The 25,620-nt window shown below is 33.8% G+C and overlaps 1 protein-coding gene across 1 annotated transcript; it reads right to left on the reverse strand.

Annotated features, from left to right (window-relative positions):
- Nucleotides 1-694: 694 nt before the first annotated feature.
- LOC130046452 (ryncolin-1-like) lies at nt 695-22,006 on the reverse strand. Its single transcript, XM_056157945.1, has 7 exons — nt 21,934-22,006; nt 11,501-11,609; nt 11,218-11,346; nt 10,740-10,867; nt 5,917-6,013; nt 3,001-3,165; nt 695-1,022 (listed from the first exon to the last, which is right to left on the reverse strand). The coding sequence occupies exons 2-7, from the start codon at nt 11,586-11,588 to the stop codon at nt 772-774; spliced, it is 858 nt and encodes a 285-aa protein (XP_056013920.1). The 5' UTR covers nt 11,589-11,609; nt 21,934-22,006; the 3' UTR covers nt 695-771.
- Nucleotides 22,007-25,620: the final 3,614 nt, after the last annotated feature.

Here is a 25,620-nt window from a genome sequence, read left to right on the forward strand (position 1 = left end):
TAAGCTATGTCAAGCCTCATAAAACAGTATCTAGAGACACTATAAGTAGGTGAATTAAATTGGTGATGTTAAAATCAGGAACTGATATTACTAAATTTGCATCGCATTGTTAGATCAGCCTCAGTTTCAAGGGCATCTGAAAATTGTATACCAGTCAATAATACTTTAAATGCTGCAGGGTGTTCACATGCACATATTTTTGCTAGGTTTTATAAAAAGAAAACTAGCAAGAAAGACGCAGAACTATACCAACAAGCTGTATTGAATATCTGATTATTTCTCTGTTTTGATTTTAGTGGTGCTCATCATCAGATACAGTGTTATACATGTAATATATATATGATGACAAAAAACATAATTTGATAATGTGTTCAGTAATGATGTTTGACTATTTCTGCATGATAAATGGTGGAAGTCTTTTTTTAGTTTTCTACTTATTGTTTTCTTACAGTGAATTTGAGAATTTACTTTATTCAATGTTTGAGAATTTCTTTGAAGTCTCATATGACGCTTTCAGCTCAGGTAAGCAAAAAGTGAATGACTTGGTAGAATAATATACAAAACATGTATTCTCAATTTAGTGTACAATCTGTATGCAACTAATTACAACTACCCTATATCATAAAGAAAGCTTTAGCTGAAATATCGCCAGATCGGTGTTCACTTCAGTGTATAGAAAGAAACAAAATTAATGTTTTTCTCAGTTCATTTATTTTTTTCAAGCAATGAATATATTATGAATCATCACTTTCATAAATGCTCCTTTCTGTTTCATCTTGGTCTGATCATCATTAGTGTTGATTTCAAGGCTTCGTGTCTTCTTTTCCAAGGATACCAAGTAGGATGTTTAGGATTGACAACTGCAGAAGTGGTGTAGAGACCGTTTAAGTTTGACTGATGACACTTCCTGTACCACCATGCGCCGTGCCAGGCTTTTGCGCAGTTATAATTTCCACCATGTGCGTCATTATCTTGGTCTTTTGTCGTAAATTTCATCCCATTGTGATATTTCAAGCCGTCTCCTGGTATGAGAAAAAATAGAGACTTTTCACTGTTTCTTGCTAGCAATGAAATATAAAAAAGACTTAATTAAGCTTAGCGCTCAGGTTGTTGAAACCTAGTATCAGTTTAAACTCAAAATGTTCAAAATAAGTATTTACTATTTCTTTGCCAAGTACCCTGCGATAAAAGTTAATGTTAACGACGTTTCTTAGATACTGGGGTCCTTACTACGGTGGGCGTTGGCAGGATATGAACCTTTATTACTACAACTTTGAGCGCCATCTATAGTTTAAAACTTGTCTATCTTCATCTACAGCTGGTGAATTATTTATGTAGGTGACTATTCCGGAATGGGATGTATACGAAAGCCCAGAAGGCTCATTCGAGATTCGAAATTCAAAATACGAGATTCGAATTTCGAAATTCAACGTCCAAATTAACCAATCAAAATTTAGGTCACAATAGATGGTAGAGGCATATAAACTTAAGATATGAGAAAAAGCTTATTCTCCTAATATGTTTACCAACATTTCTTTTAAAACTATGAAAGTTATGATGCATGCTTAATATGCAGACAAGTCCGTAGAAAGCGGGAAGGGAGGGGCAGGAAACTTGTTTCAGCTGCCACATATTTAACTCTGTATTGTGCGGTAACCAGGTCAAATAATGACGAATACACCTCATAATATACCTAAAATGAAATCGTATATGAAGCCTATTAACCGATGAAAGCCCTCCAACAATTGATTTTAGTTTGATTTTGGGGGAAATTCAAAACATAGTAGTTCTCTTATACGGGTAGAAGGTCAATTTATAAAGCTTGCAAAAAGCGTGAAACGATTAAATATAAATCGAAATAGGGATGGGATAGACAAGGAATCCACACATTTCGGAGAAATTATCGCTGCAAAAAAATCAGAAAGGGGGGTGTTGGTAGTAGTGTCGATACTTCAGGTGCCTATAGAAATATTTTCCCCACCCGCTCCATCTTTTATAGGCGGCGTAAAACCCCACTCAATCAATCAATCAATTTTATAGGCGTCTTTATGTAAACAATGAAGGAAATTCGAGCCATGAATAAATATTTCTCCTCAATCTATGTTGTCTCTTTATATATATTTTTTATGTTTTATCTAAGCTTATTCATAGCAAGCTTGATTTCTAGTTTTAAAAGAAATGTTTCGTTGTATGGTAAACATATTAGAAGAATAAGCTTTCTGTCATATTTTAAGTTTATATGCATCCTCTAACTTTTAATCTATTGTGACCTACATTTTGATTGGCTAATTTGGATGTTGAATTTCGAAATTCGAATCTCGTATTTTGAATTTTGAATCTTGTATTTTGAATTTCGAATTTCGTATTTTGAATTTCGAATCTCGAATGAGCTCTGGGCTTTCGTAGATGTAAAACTTATATGGTACCAATTTTGATGCATCAGATGCGCATTTCGACAAATAATGTCACTTCAGTCATGCTCAACCGAAATCTTTGAAATCCGAAATAACTATGAAGTTTTAGAGCTAAATATAGCCAAAAACAGCGTGCCAAAAAAGTGGAGCCAAATTCGTCCAAGGATAAGAGCTATGCATGAGGGAGATAATCCTTTATTTTGAAATGAATTTCTAAATTTAGTAACAGCAATTAAATATACATCCGTATTTTCAAGCTAGTAACGAAATACTTAGCTACTGGGCTGTAAAGACTCTAGATGTAAGATAAGTAACGAACAAAAACATTTAGTCGGGAGAGTTCTTTATCATTTCAACGTCTAACGTGACGCGGGACCTTATATTGGAATGAAGGCTTCTTTCGAAAGACCCGTGAGTTTCACTTTTATTTTCAGTTGTTTTATAATCTATATTGGATGATATCCCGTTTCATTCCATCAAAGACCTCAAAGAAGTTTGAGGACTTTAGACTGGTATCCCATTTTATAACAATTTCTCTCAAGAGCTAACTGTTATTATAATATTCGTGACTGCATAAGAAACTTACTTGCCGTGCCACTGTAGCCCGACGTCATCAACTTATACTTGCTATTCTCATCGCCAACAATAAATTTGGAATATTTGGCATACCCCTTTTCTCCAGTGAATCTCTGTAGATCAATACGGAGTTGCTGTGTTTTACCATTGGTTAACAAGTGGATGAATTCATTACCTAAATATAAGTTGAAATGTCCTTAATTAGCGGTTTGATTTAATTTGAACTACAATGAGATTACTTGAAGGTATTAAGTAGAGAAAACAATTTTTGTTCAGGTAGGATCAGCATAATACATTCACGAGTTAGTTCGGAATACGTATTGTTGTAAATAATGTAAAATAAAAAATGTAAGAAAAATAAAGCCAGCTATATTACGTAAAGATATGGTTTACTTTTTCACAAATACATAGACTTGTTCATCATAACAAGAGTTCCATGTACCTTAACGGTCACCTGAGTATACACATCATTTACTCTATTGTGTTACCGGTGTGTTTGTCATACTTCTCCATTTTTATATTTGAGCTAGATATACTGTCATACACATTTGATGATTTGGAATTCTTTTATGGGTGAGTAAGTTTTATCACGTCACAGCGAAATGCAATTTCCTATTTACGTTCTAAAAGGACAAATTGATTTAGAGACCTCATTGCTCATACGGGTAATCATGCAAACACTGCTTGTTTGATGTCCACGAATAAATATATTTATTGCACTTTTAAGACATGATCAGGTAAGACCCATCCATGGACCTGAACTCAGGGATAGTAAATTTCCCATTGCTCGTTATAATGATACAGGTTTGTTTTTTGTTTTACTTGGTGTTCAGCAGTACAAAAGATTTTATACTGCATTTGCAATACATTATGTATATGACCAATTTAGCACCACCCTGGTAAATGTAACGGAACACTGTGGTCATGAATGTCACAGTGTTAGTAGAGAGTCCAATGTTCATTCAATGATACATATAAGATATGCATTTTCAATAAATGACAAACTTAGCCCCATCCAAGGACATAGACCCTGAGGTCATGAATTACACAGTATTGGTATGGAGCTCATTGCTCGTTATAATCATACCAACAGCTTGACTGCTTGATGATCAGAATTAAGGAAAAATATTTTCTAAAATTTAATGCATTTTCAATATATGACCAACTTGACTCCACCGTATGACATGACATTAACACAGGGATTATGAATTTCACAGAATTGACACAAGGTTCAATGCTAATAATTATCATGCCAACAGTTTGACTGCTTGATATCCAGAAGTAGGGAGTATTTTTAAGATATAATGCAATATAAATATGTTTGCCGCACCCTGGTGCCAAAACCCCTCTGGGATGATACATGTATCTATAATTGTGGTAAAGGGTACCTGTTCTTTTTAAAGCTATATATGCCATATTCTTTGGATATTTTCGTAGGAATAAAAATCAAATATTTTATATAAAGCTATGCAAATTATGCAATTTAATTCAATCGGATTAAAAAGTAATCCAGCTAATTTCCTATTTAATCGTGTATTCTCCGAGTTGGATAGTGAACGTAACGTTGCACACGGAATTTCGAAAGTAAACAATTGCATGGCGACGTGAAAGCGTGGACTGCCCGCAGGCTGTTGGCGGGACACATTCAGTGATAAGAGACAGCAAGACGAAAAATAGGGTAGAGAGAACCACTTTGAGCAATTGAAGGGGAGTTCAATTTCATGATTAACAGGAATTCTCCATTCAGTACGACTACATACTGTAAACGAAATCTTCATTTCCAATGATGTTTCGCCTAATATTTGTTCGTGCGTTTGCGCACATCCACAATAAACGTCATTCCTTCATAAATGTGCATTAGAAAATCACCATTTTCCTCATACAATAAGTACAACAATACTTCTTTAATAACCGTATATAATTTGTCGAAATTGTCAAATCATATTATTTTCCATAGTTTATCACACTGATAAGATACACGGTCTGCTTTTCAACATAGAACAAAATACTTTTAATCCCGCACATATACCTTTAAATATCCATTTAGTTCTCATTTAGTATCAATAGCATTAAAAGAAGATGGTATACATATGTTTTACGTATAAACACTATATGCTAGGTGTGATCCCGCACTGAAGGCAGAACCTCTAACCCGCTGAACTTGAAATCTTTAATTTTGGTAGCTCCTGGGCCTTCTTTCTGTACATGACTATGCATTTAGGTTTATTCTAAACAGATGTGCGGTTGCAGAGAAGATTTTTGAAAATTCGTCAATTGTTGGCAATTTTTGTCTCTCCCCTCAGGCCTCTCGGGTGCAAAAATCCTGAAATTAACCATCTATGTCCCTCTTCTTCAAAAAATGCTACATACCATTTGATAAGAATTGGAAGGGTTGTTATCAAAAAGTTTAAAATGTTCAATCGCTAACACAAATCACAGGACGGACGACGACGGACGCAGATCATTACCAATAGGTCACTTGAGTGACTCACGGGTGATCTAAAGATATGTATTTGAAGAAGATGGAGAAACGTACAATTATATCTATTGCAGAAAGAATCTAGTGTGAGAAACTAAGAGACCTTTGGTTAGTTAAAATTGTTTAAACATTTACTTAATAAAGACATATCACTATTACTAAGAATTTTACTACATGAATTATTACATCGATTATGTTAAAAACAAGTGTAACATAAATACAAAGAAGAAGAATTATTTGTTATTTGAAGAAGAAAAAACAACTAAAAAGTGAAATTTACTATTGTACGAATATAAGAGGTGAGTATTCTGCAATTTCTTTTCTATTGCGAGAATGATTACTTGGCATTCAGTTGATATTCGTTGTCATTAAAAGGTAATTATTGCTCCCTATATTTGGTATTCCATGAAAATTGCGTTTAACAATCTCTAAAAACATGCATAGCACCTATCCAATAATTTTTGGAAGGATCCCCAAAGCCGTTTTTGTACTCTTTCCATGTTCTGTAGAAGTCAGTGGAACCATCTATCCGTTTTTGTATGACCTACAATAAACAACAGTCACGCAGTGGTTGTATTGAATTCTCATCATCAATAATCCCAATATGTACGTTTTACCACATGCAAATCGATTTTAGGAAAAGCACTCATAAATTGTGTGTTAAACAAAGAATATTTTCAATTGTAGATTTAAATTTGTATATACAATATAGATGAAATAGTATGATGCTCTAATTGGTTTAATGACCCACACTTTGTGATATACAGACCCTGAAACGTGCTACTACACCAGTTACACGGTACGGTTCGGTACGCTTTATGAACGGTACGGTTCGTTTTCTGAACGGTACGGTTCGTTTCTTGAACGGTACGATTCGTTTCTTGCACGGTACAGTACGCTTCTTGAACGGTACGGTTCGCTTCTTGCACGGTACGATTTGCTAAAAATAGCTGCACGCTTTGTGAACGGTTTGCACGTTTTATTAATGAGGTGGGCGTGGCCTGAACGCTTTGACTTCGTATAAATTGTACGTTTCGATAGTTTGTTTTCACTCGATCGGTCTTATTCGGCTCTTTGATTATCGGCTGCAGGATTTGTGGTTGTGTTAGAATGTGCACATGGGGAAATGAGACGTTATTTTTGATTGCTTCGATGGAATAATTCCATATTGATAACGTACATAAAAGTTATGAATAAAAGTTTTTAGAATTTGCTTAAGTCTAAGTCTTAATGGTTGTTATTACGTTTCAATTTGTTTTTCATTTCTCATCAGACATTTATTAATTTACGATTTTATAAAAAGTTGTTACATGAACTGCTCCCCGACATGGGCGTGCGTAAGTGTAAAAACAAAGCGTATTAAGTTTCCGGATATAAATTACAGTGCCTAAATTGGAAAAGTTTTTAAGAAGAAGTGAATTTTGTTTTGAATACACTAAAGTCGCAAATGACACAATGATTATTTTCTGCACTTCACATTTATTGTGATTTATCATCGGCATTATGAAAGATCCAGGATATCTGCACGTGAAGTTTGTACGTCCTTTTTTGTCAGCATTCAGTCATTCATAATTAATAATGTTAGATATCTGTTGCATTTGTCTTTGAATCAAATAAAATGATGATAATACATATATATTCCTATCCTTTATCACGCGAAGTCCGATTTTCATTTCCCTGACTTTATTTTTGATCACTGAAAATCAGCTTCGTGATGTTTGAGGATAATGCTTCGAATAGCCAGCGATAGTCTACGACCTCCTTTCCCATCGGGCGCCATTGTGAAAATAATATACTGTGGCTGAAAAAGTGGGTCACGTGACATAAATTGCACGCTTTCTGCACGGTACGGTACGCTTTCGGGCTTTTGGGGGCGGGGTTTGCATAATATTATCCTGCACGCTTTCTGCACGGTACGGTACGCTTTTTGAACGATACGGTTCGTTTCTTGAACGGGACGGTACGTTTCTTGAACGGTACGGTTCGTTTTTTGCACGGTACTGTACGTTTCTTGAACGGTACGGTTCGTTTCTTGCACGGAACGGTTCGGTTCGTTTTTAATGTGTAGTAGCACGTTTCAGGGTCTGTAACAACAGAAAACTGTTTCAGTTATTCCTTTAAAAGTATTCTGCTTTCCAAACGGTATCGAATGCATTACGAAGAACTTTTAGATTTGTGGTAGTATTCAGTTCGGTATGCTGTCAACATATGCAACATTCATTGTAACAAAAATTACTAGGTTCAGTCTTGTATTCCATCATATTTCTAGTACAAGTTTGCACCCTACATTTCCTACAAATATAATACATAATACTTTTACCATATAACCATAGACCTGTAGAACAGCAAATAAATTCTTTCCTTTTACAATCACCGGGGGGTGGGGGGAGTTATGTTTTAACAGTAATTCTTCGTTCAAATCTTTACTTAATGATATAAGAATCATCATACTTTTCGAGGTCATTGTCATTAATGGGGAGATAAGGTATTACTCCTTCGTTATACTTGACGTTTAGACCAGGCACATATGTTAAAGAAAATATGCGTACCCTCTTTAGTAACCTTTGCAGGCATGTTCACGAAACTTTCCTAAGATATGTCCTAAGATATGTCCTAAGATATAACTTTGTGAAACGGGTTAGGAACATCCTACGATCAACGTCTTAGGATGTATTTCGACGATATCTTAGGAAAATGTTAAGTTAGGGCGCCCTAACTACTTAGGAACATTCTTATTCCTATAGAAATGATATTCGTGACATGATTAAAATCTAGACACATACGCTTAGAGAAAAGCCAGACATGCTTTATTCATATGAATATTCTTAATACAGATACCCTATATTTAGTAGAATTATTTTATAAACTAAGAAATTATAGAATTATTAACTACTTCACATACAATAAAAAAAATAAACTAATATTGTGATACTTGAACCCATGCAGGGATGTTTCATATATTAATTGATTTATTTATATTAGAATGAGTCCCGCAATGATTTTGTAGAATAGTTTAAAAATCGAACCAATATGCCTTGCCAATTACATGTACTCACATCTAGGACATAGATAAATAATTTAGCAATCGTTTTTCCGACACAAGTCAAACTGGTCTGAATTTGATTTGTGAGTCATGTGGATTAGTGTATCATCATGAGTAAGAAGAGAAACACAAATTGCTCAACTGAAGAAATTTAAGTAATCTATTGGGTTGTCAATGTTTCTAAATATCCTTCCATGGTTTATGTGAGCTCTTTGTATCAATATCAAAATTTATACAAACTTAGGACGATCAAAAGACAAGGGTTATGCTGCCCAAAAGTTAAGATGAACACACGGCGATGCCTTCATTTAGGAAAGCTTTGAGGGACTGATTTAAGACTAAGAAATGTCCTAAGACATACTTAGGATACGTCTTATTCTTAATATAGCTTCATAAATATATCCGCAGTAGTGATGAAGTTTTAAATAGAGGAATGTGTGCTGGTTCCAGCTGACAAAACTGGTAACAATATTGTCTTTGTTTGATATGCTTATTATTATAACAACTCAATTTGGTAATCCAACTTATTCTCAAAGTGACGTTTCAAAAGACGAAATTCTTCAAAATCACGTTTCAGTTTTAAATAATTTAACATTCCAGACAACGACACGAATGAATTTGAATTACAATATGTATAAATTACAAAACTTCACAAAAACTCTTAAAGACATCGATGCATAGCAGGATCCAGTAAAGTTCTACCAAACCCTCACGAAAATATCAACTGCTACGAAGGAGAAACTGTAGACATATTATGCCACAACACATGCGAAAAGTTGTGTAAATCAAATGTGGATTCTCTAAATTCCAAAGATTTTTTTTTAGTAAATTTGAAATCACAAAACTGTCCAAAACCCATCAACATCAAAATATACGACTTTTTAACATTTAACCCTAACATTCCTCATGATAAATTAGGGACATTTGCTACAAACAAAAAATTGGATGCATGGGTTCGTATATTTTTGGTTAATTCTGGTTCTGATTAGTACAAATATTAGATTCTTATAATATTGGGAATTTATATACTTTCTATGCAGATATTCAAAAATTGTGATACAGCCGTATTTTGGCCCTCCCTATCAAACTCTACAAAGCTGTCCACTTGTATTGAACAAAATGGAGATATCTTAGTCAAAAATTAAATTCCATGCACTGAAATTTATTCAGTTTACTTATATAAAAGGATTCATTTTCATCTTTTTTTAAAGTTTGTTTGAAGAAGTGGCCTTAAAGATTATGACTTTTGACATCATAGAGAGCCGAAGCGGCTAAAAGCGAACTCAGAAATGATCAATTATCCAGAAATTTACTTTGTTAAACACCATTTTAACTTTACGAACAAGTACCCTGAATTTGATTTTTAAAAGACAGTATACAGTGGTCTTTGGTGAGAAGGTCTTTCAACAATCTGTTGGAATTTCGATGGACACGAATTGTGACCCTTTATCAGCTGACCAGTTTTCATATTTATTTCCATTCATATGTCGATTCGATATACCCCTGTGAACTCAAAATAAGACAACACGGAGTCTTCTATAGCTGTTTCATATCTTATTGATCACAGTCATTAACGATAAACTAACAACTCAACATATTGATTTAGAATATAGATTATAGTGTACATGTACTACGTTTACCTGATCAAGATAAAAAGTTCACGGCGGATGTAACCGGTCAGTGGGTGATGCTTACTCCTCCTAGACACCTGATACTACCTGTGTTGTTTCCATGAGTCAGTGCTCACCCTAATTTCAATTATGCATTTTTGTTAGATTTATGTATGAGATTGATCACTGTTCATTACCTTCACTTAATGAATTCTCTCTTTGCCAAACCCACCTCTTCATCCATTAAGTAAGTACTTGTACTTGCATAACAACCACACAAGTTATTGCATTTTGAACATAATTGTAAATTTTGAAAAATCATATCACATTGTAATCACCATAAATGTTATTTAAAATTCTGCTGGAGGAATATGACTGTTACTCCTTCACTTCACCCTCATCTTTCATAACTGTTAAATCAATACGTCGGAGTTACCTCCCATTTATAGTATTGATTTGAAAACCCCTCGGACATCGTATTTGTTCACATTGTTACAATGCCGTGAATATTGGTTAAAAGAGATCACTTTCGGGTCATATGGACAATTGTACATCTCTTTAGTCATTATTTGCTAGCTATTGACAATGTTTGGAAACATAAAAAAAATTCTACTTACTGTCCATCCGCCTCCCTCAGTCGTCATGTCACAGAAAACATTTTTCCTCATATTTGACTTAGAGTAGATAGTGTAAATGCCATCATGTCCCTTTCTGCTTGGATCTGCTTTCAAAATATCTGCACAACCTAAATTATGTGCAGACAAAAATCTATTATATATATATATATATATATATATATATATATATATATATATACCCTTTAGTTTAGTAGGTTACACTGTGATCGCAAATAAAAAGATAGATAACACAACCAATATTTTGACTGTGAGTGCGAATCTTACAAGGGTTTTAATTCCCCTACTCACACCCATTGCTTTCTAATGAAATGTCTTTTTCACTACATGAATCAAACTATTATTGTACATATCCTCCACTTTCCATTAAGCTTTGTTCCTGGTGTGGTATTCCATCTTAATTATACCGTCACTTTTACTGTTTGTAAATTTGTTTCGATTTAAGTCCCCTTACACTTACTCTCACATCCCCTCAATTCATATGTAGACAATACATCAAACAGGACACCCACTGGTTTGACATACTTGACGTTTAAAAGCCTCCACAAGGATTCATCGCTTTTCAACAACTTGCAATTGTTTAGCCTAGCTGAAAATAGATTCCATGTCAAATTTCAATGTCTGAACATTATCATTCATCGACAAACCTAGTAACGCTATACATACTCCATTACCAAAACAGTCATCTAAATAATGTGCTTTATAAAATCTCATAAGATGCAAAATAGTTTAAATGTAGTTACCTCGAATATTTGAATCTATCTCATACCCATTGCAGCACACAGCGAGTAAAACTACACAAACCCCTACAGTGCCAAACATCATTTTCATCGTGTGATGATGGAAAAACAGCTAAAAAGAATGATAACACAAAACAATTGATGTAGGGCGTTGTGTAATTTTACAGATTATGAACTAAAGTGAATCTATAGATACTTTGCATGACAATATGCATAACAACATGCAATGAAAATGCGTGTGTGGTATGCGCATAGTTTGTGAGGGATATATATGTTAATTAATCAATTATCAGTGCATTTTTCTCTCGTGTTTTTATCTAATTATGATGAAGAATCTTTCAATGTGGGGGTTATGGGTAGAATATTATAAACCACCTAATTCATAATGCAGTTTATGCAGAGGAGAATAAGGACGTTACCAGAAGAAACCAACAAGTCAGCTTACAATTGTACAAGTACTTACAAAGGTTAGTGAAAAACCAGGACCTGCAGGCATGTTTATGAAATTTTCCTAAGATATAACTTTAGCTATGTCTCATGTCTTAAGATATAACTTAGGAAAAACGTTAGGAACATCCTAAGATCAACTTATGTGTCCTAGGATGTATCTGGACGATATCTTAGGAATATCATACGTTAGGACGTCCTAACAACTTAGGAACATTCTTATTCCTTTACATGCATTTACACATATGATATTCGTGACATACTTCCGAGTAAACAATTAAAATCTAGACACATACAGCTAGAGAAAAGACAGGCATTACTTACTTATATGAATATTCTTTTCTTTTTTTTAACATGAATTCAAAATACATTAATACATTACTATGTTATAAACTGTGTCTTTTTATTGTGAATGCAAAACCAAAACTTGTGTGCGATAGTTGAAAAATCGAACCGATATACCTTGACTTGCATGTACTCATGTCAAGGTTTTTGATAACATAATTGAAGAATCCGACAGAAGTCAAAGCAGTCTGAATTCAATTTGTGAATTGTGTAGATTAGTGTATTATCGTGAGTAAGAAGAGAAACTCATTATTTTTAACTGTAAAAATTAAAGTGATACTTGATGAAGTTGAAAATAAAGCATCGTATTAATGTACTTTCTAACACCTTTACATATACAGCAGAGAAGAGGTGGTCCTACTAAACAGAGTATGCTAGAGTACTTTAGAGTACGCTGGTACAATTTCACAATTTAATGCAATTTTACCGCTGTTCGTAGATGTTTATATTTTAATTCAACCTAATAAATGTATATCTGGAATATATTGCGTTTGTTTTCATTAGTTTGGGGATTATTTCAAGTTGCAGTTTACCGTTTGATCCCGATCTCGATCAAATTTAACTACATATTTACATTATTTAATACGAGGGCATTACATTTAAATTTCCAAGATTACGCCTTTATCTTATGTTTGAAGTATTAAGTCTTTTTATTGTCAATCGAACAGTAAATTCCTTGAAAATAAATCATTGGTATTTGGGTTTAATACTGGTGTAATATGTTACATCGCTCAAATACTTTCTTCAAACAAAATACTAAGAATCGGGATCGAGATGCGTAAATAAATTTAATGTTTTCTAGTCAAAATATCATTAAATAGCAAGTACTTGTGACAAATATTGCAATATTATTTTATAATCATGTATATTTAAGCGTTATACATACAAATAAACACTTAAATTGCATTAGATTTGGAAATTTTACCAACGTACTCTAAGGTACTCTAGCGTACTTTGTTTAGTAGTAACCGAGAAGTGGGCGTGGTAGGGTATTTGTGGGGAAATATATGCTTGTATATTATATTATATGCACACACGAGGAAGAGAGAGAGAGAGAGAGAGAGAGAGAGAGAGAGAGAGAGAGCACAGATTAGGAAGAAATGGCCTTCCTATACTAGTTACAAAACGAAGAAGGCATCCCTGTCCAATAGCGCCGGGAGGCTATGAAAACCACGAAATTCCATTCTTACTTACAATTAAATAATTTAGCGGGTTGTAAATATCTTCATGGTGTCTGAGAGCTCTTTACCTCAATATCATGGATGTCGCCATGTTTATACAAACAAAAATGGATGATCTTAGGACAAGGGTTATGCTGTCCTAAAGTTAGGATGAACTTATGGCGAGGCCTAAATTCAGGAAAGTTTCGAGAACCTGACTTAAGACTAAAAGGTGTCCTAAGACATACCTAGGACACGTATCAGACCTAAGATATAGCTTCGTTAACATGTTTGCTGGTCCTTTCATTTTTCTTTTTTTAAAAACCACAGTCTCTGCTTATTCTTTGATACAAATCATTTGCAACTTTCTTGATACAATCCATTTAAATCTTTGCTGAGACATACAAAGTGAGAAGCAGCTCACATGATTTCCATACGTGTTCATTTTCATTTGAAAATCATGCCGATATCGTGCAATAATCAAACCATAAATCACACATCGTATATCAGGCAAATTTATTCAATGATATTCATGGGGAAATTATGCAATTTCCACGTGTGTTTTGGGTATAATATTCTATATTATTTATAACGACTTTCTGCGATTTTTATATAATGATAGTGCAGTATTCGCATGAAAATATTGCAGTTATATATATATATATATATATATATATATATATATATATATATAGTAATTTAGCTAATAAATAGTCTATGATAAAATCTGCGTAAAATGTAGAGAATATTAGCATTCAATATCCTGAGAAGTTATGGAACGCTAACTTTGCATTGCATAAATTGTGTGCGTCCGAAACATTCTGAGTATGAGCGTTCAATTTTGACGTTACCGTAACGACATAAACAAGCGAAAATGGTAAACGACGGTCCTTCGAATCTGACAGCGCCGGTATTTGATATCATATTCATTTATTTAAACAAAATGTTCTACTGTACCTTAATTATGATGTCCCCATTTAAAAAAACAGTTTGCTTCATGCATTAATGACGGGTTTAATATTGAACAGTTAAGAAATGCATGTTGATATTGCACACCTTCACCTAAGATGCCAATATTGATGAATTTGCTTCTATACGTATATTTCATACGTATCAAATTCATGCAAATTTGATATGTCATATATATATAAAAGCACTAAAGTTCCAACAACACTCGAAACCTAAAGGTGTCGGATCCACAACATGGATAGAACGTCAAATACAAACAAATATACAAAGCACCAAAATGACCAACGACACGAACGAACAACCAGATTGTCAAGTTTTCGGGACGACCCATCCCTTCTTGAGGACAAACGAAAAGAATTACATAATGTGGCCAAGATCAACAGAGAATAATAACAAAAACTACATAAAAATACATCTAGCACTATAACTACACTAATCTACAAACGTATTTACAACGCAGACTACATGGGTTTTTTTTTTTTTTTTTTGGTCTTTAGGCTTGTCAATCAATGTTAAAAGTGGAGCGACTTAGGACATGCCTTATTCGTCCAACTAGCTGATCCAAAATATCAAAATCAAAATCAAAATAAAAAATTCTACTTTTTTGGATATATATATATATATATATATATATATATATATATATATATATATGTGTGTGTATAGTGTGTGTGTGTGTGTGTGTGTGTGTGTGTGTGTGTGTGTGTGTGTGTGTGTGTGTGTGTGTGTTCAATCCGACTACAAAAATATGAATATACACGTTATATCCGACTACAATTTTTAACCCCACTACATTTTGTACATGCACCTGTGTAGTGGGATTGAAGACCCTTTGGAATTGATGATATTGAAAATAAAAACTGTGTGGGTGTCCAGTGTGTATCAAAATGGTACACACTTTCCCCGATGTTGATGACTTGGAGCATGTGCAAAGGATTGTTTTGGTCAATGATTGCGGAAAAGTATGCACTATTTTATGTTTTGTAAAATATAACATGAATTCAAAATGGTAAAATTGCCTTTATTAAACTTATGTTGATATCCAGTATTATGTTGACACAGTGATAGGGGTGCCTAACGATTAAGTTACACTTTCTAACCCTGGAGTTTGACATTCTCCACTAAGGCGATGAATATTATATCAAATTATTCGTGTCGTCAAGACAAAAAAGAATATATAATCATATTTTTTTTTCTAATATGTATAATGAAGATTTTCTTCCCAACAAACTGAAAAATTGGTATGACAGAGTTGTCGCCGATTAATCGACATTCTTTCTTGACTCCAATTGTCTTATTTTTATTATTATGGCAATAAATCCTAATTGTTGTACTAAATTGTTTGTCTCAATGAGAAATAAAATGGTATCAACTATTTAGGCTTAAAGATCACTTTTTGTTTACGTCTTTGTTATCAAAAATCAGTGTTTTGGTCAAAATATTTATTATTCAAGGTAAAAATTCTGATTATATATTTCTCTCCTCGTCTCGAAAAGGCAAACACATTCATACATAGGTATTTGAAATATGACCAAAAATAAAGATTCAGTACATGATTTTGCCCTTTCGATTAAAAACAACAACATTTTCAGCAATAATTGTTATAATCATACACCTTTTGAAAAACGACCTATACCATTTTCTTTTTCTCGACGAGACCAAAAAAATGGTGCAATTGGATTTTTAAGCATATAAATTAAAAAAAATTATTCCTAAAAAACTGTCAAAATTTGGACTTTGACATTTTTCGGCGAGTAATAAAAATCTACTTTTCGGCTCTGATTTTCTCTAATATCTATTACGATATATTAATGTTTTTATACCAAAATGTTTGTTTCCATAGATAAACAAAATGGCACTAAGAACAAAGTTAGAGGTAGAATTGTTTTTATCTCAAAACTTCAAACGTACTTTGCCACTACATATACCATAAGTGGTGGAAATCAAATGTGGATTCTAAACAATTTTAAAGAACTTTCAGTAAACTTGAAATCGTAAAGCTTTTCTCAAATCAACAACATCAAAACGTATAACTTTTGAAAACTTTACACGACCATTCCTTACGATAAATTAAGAATTAGACTTTTTGACATCATAGACAGTTGCTTCTTCAAGAAAAATGGAAAACTGAAATATTCATATCTAGTGGTCACTCATCCAAAAGATTACTTTGTTAAACACCACTATGATTCCAAGAAAAAGCACTCTGAAATTGAATATAAAAATATACTGCTGGAGTTCCTCATTGACAGTATGATAGGTGAAAATAACGAACAGTTATCAATCTCATCACTCCCATAAGCAATACAATATAGATAGTTGGACAAACACGGACCCCTGGACACATCAGAGGTGGGATCAGGTGCCTAGGAGGAGTAAGCATCCCCCGTCGACCGGTCACATCCACGGGGAGCCCTATATCCTGATCAGGTAAACGGAGTTATCCGTAGTCAAAATCAGTGTTAAGTATCTTCGTAGTCTTTGGTGATCAGGTCTTCCAACAGTCTGTTGGAAATCCCATGGATACCAATTGTGCTCCTTTGTTAGCTGGCCTGTTTTATGTTCTTATGAAGCAGAGTTTATTCAAAAACTTCTACGTGAGAAGAAAAAAATTCTTGCTGTGGCTTTCAATGCAACATTTAGATATATCAACAACGTTTTATCTACCAATGATAATTTTCATTCATGTGTCGATTCGATATATCCTTGTGAACTCGAAATAAACGACACCACAGAGTCGTCCATTTCTACTTCATACTTAGATATTTCATTGAAAGTAGATATTAACGGCAAACTAACAACTCAATTTTATGATAAACGGGGTGATTACAGCTTCTCCATCGTCAACTTCCCATATTTATGTAGCAATATTCCATTATCACTTACATATTGTGTTTTTAAATCAAGGCAGGCTACTGCCAATCAAGTTCATGGTGGAGGGGTTTCAACACTCTTGTTTAAAGTCAGCATTTCGCAAATTCTATGGTCGTTATAATGTCGAGACAACCTATCATTGGGTCAAATGCTGTCTGACGTGTGTCATATAGATTGTTAGGCCGTTTTTATCACACTGGTTTCGACTACGGATAACATCAGTTTGCCTGATGAATATATACACGGTGGGTGTGGCCGGTCGATAGGAGAAGATTATTCCTCATGGGCATCTGATCCCACCTTTCGTGTATCCAGGGGTCCGTGTTTGCCCAACTCTATATTTTGTATTGCCTATATAAGTTGAGATTGATCACTGTTCGTTATCTTCACTTTTTATTTGTAAAAATAACGTTGTTTGGAATAAACTGTTTGAAGTAAACCATGTCTTATTTTTGTATTTGTGTTCAATAATGTACGGAAGCCGATAAATGCCAGGGTATATAATTAATATTCATTTAACTGGCGGCCGAAGGATGAATTAATTGGTGATCACCACTTAATTCATATGGCGGTGTTATATAGTGAGATTTCCCCCATAGTGAGACTTCCCCCGGAAGGATGACTATATAGTGAGACCCTTCCCCCGGAAGATTGGTTATATAGTGATATTTACCCCGGAAGTCTGGTTATATAGCGAGCCTTCTTCCGGGAAAGTGTTCACTATACAGCCAGTCTTCCCCATTTATAGTGAAGCTTCCTCCTTTACTTAAGTATCCGGAATAGTATTAGTAGTCCTTTTCGCCATATTTTATATGTGTTTATTGAAATACACCCACAGTTTCTCTTATGCACTTTTTAAATTAAGTTTACTAAAACATAATATCCGGAAATTAGGTACCTTTAAAATGACCAATTTTTATATCAATCAATACTATGGCTTCCCGGCTATTACACGAGGTTGTGGTAACAATGAATATTTTCAAATCTTAATTTGCCAATGACTCTTGATATCCGAAGGACAACATCACTTTACAGAAAAAATGACCGACGTGATAAGAGGTGCGTTAACATTTCTCCTCATATTTTGGAATTTTGTATTGCTTGTAGGAGTTATGAGATTGATCACTGCTCGTTATCTTCACCTTGCATGCAATTCAGAATTGTTTTAATTGTACAGGAAATGGACTGTGGTTTTAATTTTGGAGATGGTTTTCAATGGCCTGTTTTAACACAAAAATTCTTTGCTATAAAAAAAACTTAAGTAGATATTTCGACTGTACAAAACACAGAAAAAAGCTCATCCAAGTATCGAGGCGAAGCGAGTACAAATCAGCTATTCACGGTTTTGTGCCTCTTGCTTTCGAATGATATTCAATTAAATACTGGACCTACTGTTACCTACACATGTACAGGTTGTGTGAATAATACCACGTCGGATGTTAAGCTTAATAGCAATCAAAATATTGAATGCATTTGTGATTCGTGTATCAACGACATAGATGAAAACTTCTACAACACCGAAAAAGTGGAAGAAAGTTATATTAATCGCCCTAAAGGTACAAAATTTGCACATGTGAATCTATATGATTTAATGAATAAACTGGACTAAATCAGAACTTTACTGAAAGATGGAATTTACCATATTCTGGCAATCTCTGAAAGTAAACTAGATTCAAATATCACGGATTCTGAAACACAGGTAAATGGATACTACATTGTACGCAGAGATCGCAATAGACATGGTGAAGGGATCATAATGTACATTTAAGAGAAATGGGCAATTAAAAACGTATGCAAGTGTGAAATGTTTGAAATGCTTACTGTGGATATTAGATTAATGAACTCTCCGACAATAAATACTGGGGTTGTGTATCGACCACCGGATTCAAACACCCAATGGTTAGAACATTTTGAGGAGTATATCAAAGATATAACGAATAGTTGTCACAAACGTGTAATAATGGGTGACTTCAATTTTGACCAACTGAAAACATGAAATTTTAAACAATCCATGGAAACTTTTGGCTTAGAGCAAGCTATTACGAAACCCACCCGAATAACAAAAGATTCAAGCACACTCATCGATCACACTACGTAAACGTGCTTGAAGTTTACAGCTCATGTGGTGTAGTGCCAATAGGTCTGAGTGATCATCACCTGGTATATGTCGTCCGAAAGAAAAATAAGCGTGACACACAAAGTGATCATATATATGAGAAATGCAGAGATCAGAAGAAATTTGACGAAAATGATTTTCTCAGGGATCTGCGGGGTGTTGAATGGAATAACAATTAATCTTTTAACAACGTAAATCAAATGTGGTCAACATTTAAGAAGCTTTTTATGAAAATAGTTGACAAGCATATGCCAGTCAAAAAGCGCCGTATCAGGACCGATTGCAAAAAATGGATTAACGACGACGTTCTATCTGAAATTCGTCAAAGGGATTATCTCCATCGGAAGACTCTAAGATCCCGCCACGAATCGGACTGGGCCTTATATCGATCAGCAAGGAACCGCGTTGTAAAATAAAGCAATTTCTACCATCTAAATATGCAGGCGCATCAGCATCCTACCTAGAAATTGATGGCGAAGTAATTTCAGACTCCTATAAAATTTCAAATTCCTTCAATGATTTCTTTTGTGGCATGGGTCATATATTTGCGACAAATTTTTATGATTAGCTCCCGAAAATTGAACTAATGCCGAAAGGCTCATTTACAATTCCAAATGTAGAATTTTTAAAGAAAGAATTTAAAAGCATGTCAACTTCAAAAGCTACAGGTATGGATGAAAGTTCTGTAAAATTACTGAAAGTGAGTATTGATGTTGTAGCTGACATATTGTGTTTCATCATGAATTTCTCTATACAGGAGGGTGACGTTGTAAATGAATAGAAAAAAGCTAGAGTTACCCCGCTTTTCAAATCTGGGGATAATTTTCATGTTAATAATTATAGACCGGTACATGTATCTGTTTTACCTATCATAAGTAAAATTATGGAAAGACACGTTTTTCACACTTTTTACGAATATTTGATCGCAAATAGTCTTTTAACAGAGCATCAATCAGGTTTCAGACCAAAACATTGACAAATGGCTTGAGAACATTGATAAAGGGAAACTCACAAGTGTACTCTTTATTGATTTAAGCAAAGCATTTGATACAGTTAATCATGATGTATTGATGCACAAACTTTTATCTTATGGTATCTGTGAAAAAACATTTAAATGGTTTCATTCTTATCTATATGATCGCAATGTGTCAAATGGAAAGGGACCATCTCAAAGGAAAAAGATGTTATCATCGGTGTCCCTCAGGGTTCTATATTGGGTCCTATGTTTTTTATTCTGTTTGTAAATGACTACCCAACATGTCTCAAACACTCTACAGTCAATATATATATAGATGATCCCACGTAAGATGTTTCTGATAAATCTTTAGATGTGATTGGAAACAAATTATAGGATGATCTTATAAATTCTATGGAATGGATGCATAAGAACAAATTGACAATAAATTTAAAGAAAACACAATGTATTTTAATAGGAACGTCACAGAAAGTATCGAAATGTAGAAACCTTTGCATTAATGTTGGTGATTTTTTTTATAGAAAATGTTAAATGTGCCAAACGTTTAGGTGTTTACATCGATGAATGTCTTACGTGGTCTTATCACACAGATGCGTATGTAAAAACCTTAGTCAGAAACTAGGTGTTTTAAGGAAATTGAGTACTTTTATGTCAAAGGAGGCACTACTCAAAATTTACAATACTATTGTTTTTCCTCATTTTAATTATTATTGTACAATATGGCAGGATACAAAGAACAAGACAAATATTGATAGGCTTTTTAAATTACAAAAGAGGGCAGCAAGGTTAATTTTACATATCAAGGTATCTCATTCAATATCAAATTCTTGCATGCTATCAAATTTGAGATGGATGCCTTTGATTGAATATTTTATTTATCGAAATATTATTCTTATGTTTAAAATTTTACATCATACGACTCCAGAGTATTTGCATGTTTTTAGATTTGTGAATGAGGTAAACACAAGAAATACAAGACAGAGCTCTACTAATTTTATTTATGTTACAAGAGCCAAAACAGAATAGTTTAGAAGATCTTTTATCATTTCAGCAGCAATTTCATGGAACTCATTACCAGATTGTATAAGAAAATGCACAACTACCACATCTTTTAAATCAGCCTAACTAAAACATTATTTTGATCCTCAATGATACTCGTGTGTTTATTGTCTCTTTTCATTTAGTTCTTATCTGTATGTATATAAATTGTGATATTTCCATGCGTTGTGATATATGTTCTCGATGTATATATATGTTATAGACAGGACCACAATATAAACTAGTTTATATAACTAATTGTGCAATCCTGTATAGATAAAGGATATTATTATTACTTTGAAGTGTCACAATATAGCCAATCTATATGATCATAAGTTAGTTAAAGGAATTACAGTAGAATTTGATATTCGCTAGAGAACATATGACATTCTTACTCAGAAGTCAACATAATTGAAACATATCGAAGAAATGTTTCTACGTACGCACATAAAATATTGTATTGAATATATTGTTTTTACGAATCCTATAGTGTATTTACAGTTGTACTTACCACCACAGCTTCAGGGTACTACAAAGTAAGGTTCAGAATAGATCAGAATCCCCACATATTATATACCATCTCGTATCCACATCTGGCGAGGAATTACTTACAAATATCGATACTTGATTTTGTCTATGCGACTTCAGTATCTGTTACATTTGTAAAGAACAATTGTTAACATTCAAAACCCAAATATTCAAATTTATAAAACTACATTTTAAAAACAATGCATCATGTTATGGATCAGAAAACCCACATATTATAAACTCTTCCGTATCGCCATCTGGTTTGAAATTCCATAGATGTTATCAATATCTAAATTGATTTATCCGTCATCAGAATGAGTTACATATCTAAAGAACAATTAGTAGCAAAAGGAGATATTGAAATTTATTAACTGCATTGTAAAAATATTGCTTATTGTTATAGATTAGAATGCCCAAATATCAAATAACATCCCACATCTGATGCAAAATTACAGAAACATTATCGAGTCACGCACTGAGTCAAGTGCTGATCATTGGATTAGAACGTTAGGTACTGCATTTCTATATGAATGCAATGATAAAGTAGAAAATGTGATAAATCTTACAAATTCACATTCAAGATTAAAATTGTTTAGAATTGCCAGAAATAATATAACAGTCTGTATTAACTAACGGGATGGGAATTCATAGCAAGAAATAGAGAAATGACTGCGAAAATTACCGTGGTAGAAGGGGGTAACTCACTGTAGATCGCTGTATGTTGTACAACAAAAGTAGCGATATGACCTATAAAAGCAATGGACTACATGTACTTGTATATATACTTTTGTAGTTTTTATTAGCACTTGGAATGAACTTTCAAATGTTGGCGGATATTCGTCTCAAATCAACCCATTTAACAAGTGATAGAGCCAAAGATTCGTACTAAGGTCATGTGGGAAATGAATTGGTACTCATTTCCTATATAAGCAAAATGCGTTGTTTCTTTTCATGGATACCCTCTAAAGTTTGGCATGCGAAATATTTATTTGACGAGGGACACATTTTCAAATCCCTTTCAATTTGTACATAAAATAGGACAAGCTCGTTATGTGAATTGAGACTTCTTTCTACTGTCTTTTACTGATTAAGTAGAAAAAATGTATTATAATATGGAATATATTAAATGCTTATCTTAAAATAGATACAGTGTATAGAATGGAAACATATCTCGATTGGCATAATTCATGAGCATAGTAGAAAGAGAATATTATGAATGCACCCACATATTTTTTCTCATATAGCAAACATGTTATATAAGTATAAGATGTATTGTGCGCTATATTCACTTGATGAAATATGTTACTGTAACATGTACTGTTTTGTCTCTGCTGAGAATCTAACCCCTCTGGCTCTACCAATCGAGCTAAACGGTTAACATACTAGCCAGAGCCAGTAGGAACGTCATTATATGTATATTGCACTACCACATTGTCCCTCGATCGATCGATCGATCGAGAGAGAGAGAGAGAGAGAGAGGTCCCGACTCTTCTAGAGTGTCAGAGCCAGTGCCTGTGGGACGAAGTTTTGGGGCAATCACTTACACCCGCCAGAGATCACCTGGAACCCACGTTAGGGACAAAATATAACAATCAAGTATATTCTTCTGCTGAGCATTGAACCCGAAACCTCTGGTACGACAGTTTAGTGTTCTACCGATAAAGGGTATCTAACGCTACCACATTATAACATTCTCAATCATGAACAGTTAATATTTTATTTCAATTTCGAACATGAAAGTTCAGTTCGCTGGCTAATTAAAGACATTTTGAAATTGTTTATTCTATCTAGTGCCCAAAAATAAGAATTTTTGAATGAGATAGAGTTTCATTTGTTATATTTGTGAATTGAGAAACATAACGGAAAATACAATTCAGAAAAAAATACTTATGCATGAATCTGAGTAATGATATGCAATACTGTATATCTATATATCATTCGTTATCCATATACATGTATTTGATAACAACATCCTAATATTGATATATAGACGGGTATTCCGAAGTACCGAAATGTCATCTTTTTGCTTTTCTACACTTTAGAACAATTTTTTCAAGTTTGTGTTTGAACTAGTCTGTAGTATTGTTATTTGTATAATTATCTTTGAGGAAAATCAGGATATGTGTGTTGAAATCCTGCAGTGTAATTATACATTTTTTTATATATCTGCTGATTTCCCTCCTGTTTGAACTAATCAGTAGTATTGGAAATTTTGGGGATCCATGGGGAAATCGGGACAGATGTGTTGATATCTTGGGTAATTAAACAAACTATATGACAAAATTTTATTTATCCTGGTTTCCCCTTTTGAACTAGTCAGTAGTATTGTTATTTGTGTAAATCATTTATGGGACAACTCAGGACAGATGTGTTGATGTCTTGTGCAATGATATGACAAAATATTTTATATTTGCTGATTTCCCCCGTTTTATTTGTGAACCTTTATTTTTGCCATTTGTTTCTTTTAATAAATGGCATATTTCATTCACATTGTTTTTATCTGTGCTTTGTCATTTTAAATGAAAACAAGCTTCGGTGTGCTGTTTTCTTGTAAGGTGAACAGTATATGAGACATACACCCATTTATCGAAATGCTCTGAAGTGCCATTACAGAGCACAATTTGTAGATTTTCTTTGTTTTAGATACTAGGATTCATTAAAAGTTGTTGCGTGTCAGCGTGATTTCCATATTGAACGTGAAAACTTTTTTCTTACTTACATGTTAACCTTGTTAGTCCTTTAATTTGTGTGAACCATGTATTGTGCCTATGACAGCTCGTTCTAGAGAAAATTCCAGTATATTTTTTACCATCTGCATATACGGTTATCATCTTGTTATAAGACCCACAGGAAAGCCATGTTTGCACATTGTGCCCTTGTGCATTGTCTTAACTATCAGGTGGGCATTTCTAGGCTCATGGACCTCTTGTTATTTAATCAACGGATACAATGAATCAACACATAAATGGGTGCATTTTGTGTTGAATTCACACTGCTCAAATAGATTTATAGATTGTTAATTAGAAAACCAGAAAAGATATTATAAGAGCCATGGTCAAGAAATTTTGCTTTTTTACCATTACTTTTCTTGCTCCTGATTTATCTCCCTTGTTTAACAGCAGCGGTAGAGTATTCCAAGCATGTGGATAAGTTTTGGAATTGGAAAACACAATGGAAATCTTTTTGTCATTCTTAGCAATAGTTACTTGGGCAAAATTACTTGTTTGACTCATCAAGCTACGGGAGATGCTGAGGAGATTGTTATAAGGGCGGTGAAAACACTAGATGACTGTTGATAGGCCCTGCCCCAATTCGTCAACACTCGATCAAACTTTCCCATAACGTGAGCGCTCACTGTTTTAATTTGTCTTTAGATAAAAGGGCTGTAAAGGCAACACCCCCATCTTCCTCTCTGTGGTAAACAAACGTATCAATCCAGCAGATTTTTTTCAATGTTTATATTCTCAACCATAGTGGATAATACTTTTCGAGGGTAGCGTTTTTCAATGTTTCCCTTAACTCCATGCAGTATTCATATGACAATACTGAATGTCATTAGACCTAAACAAAGAAGGAAAATGGATGATTTTTGAACATCAATCTGTTTATCAGGGAAAACAAACCCTGTAGGTAATTCTTCATACATGTTATATCTTAGTTATGTGTTAGT

The sequence above is a fragment of the Ostrea edulis genome, chromosome 3 (assembly GCF_947568905.1).
Source record: "Ostrea edulis chromosome 3, xbOstEdul1.1, whole genome shotgun sequence".
Lineage (NCBI taxonomy): Eukaryota > Metazoa > Mollusca > Bivalvia > Ostreida > Ostreidae > Ostrea > Ostrea edulis.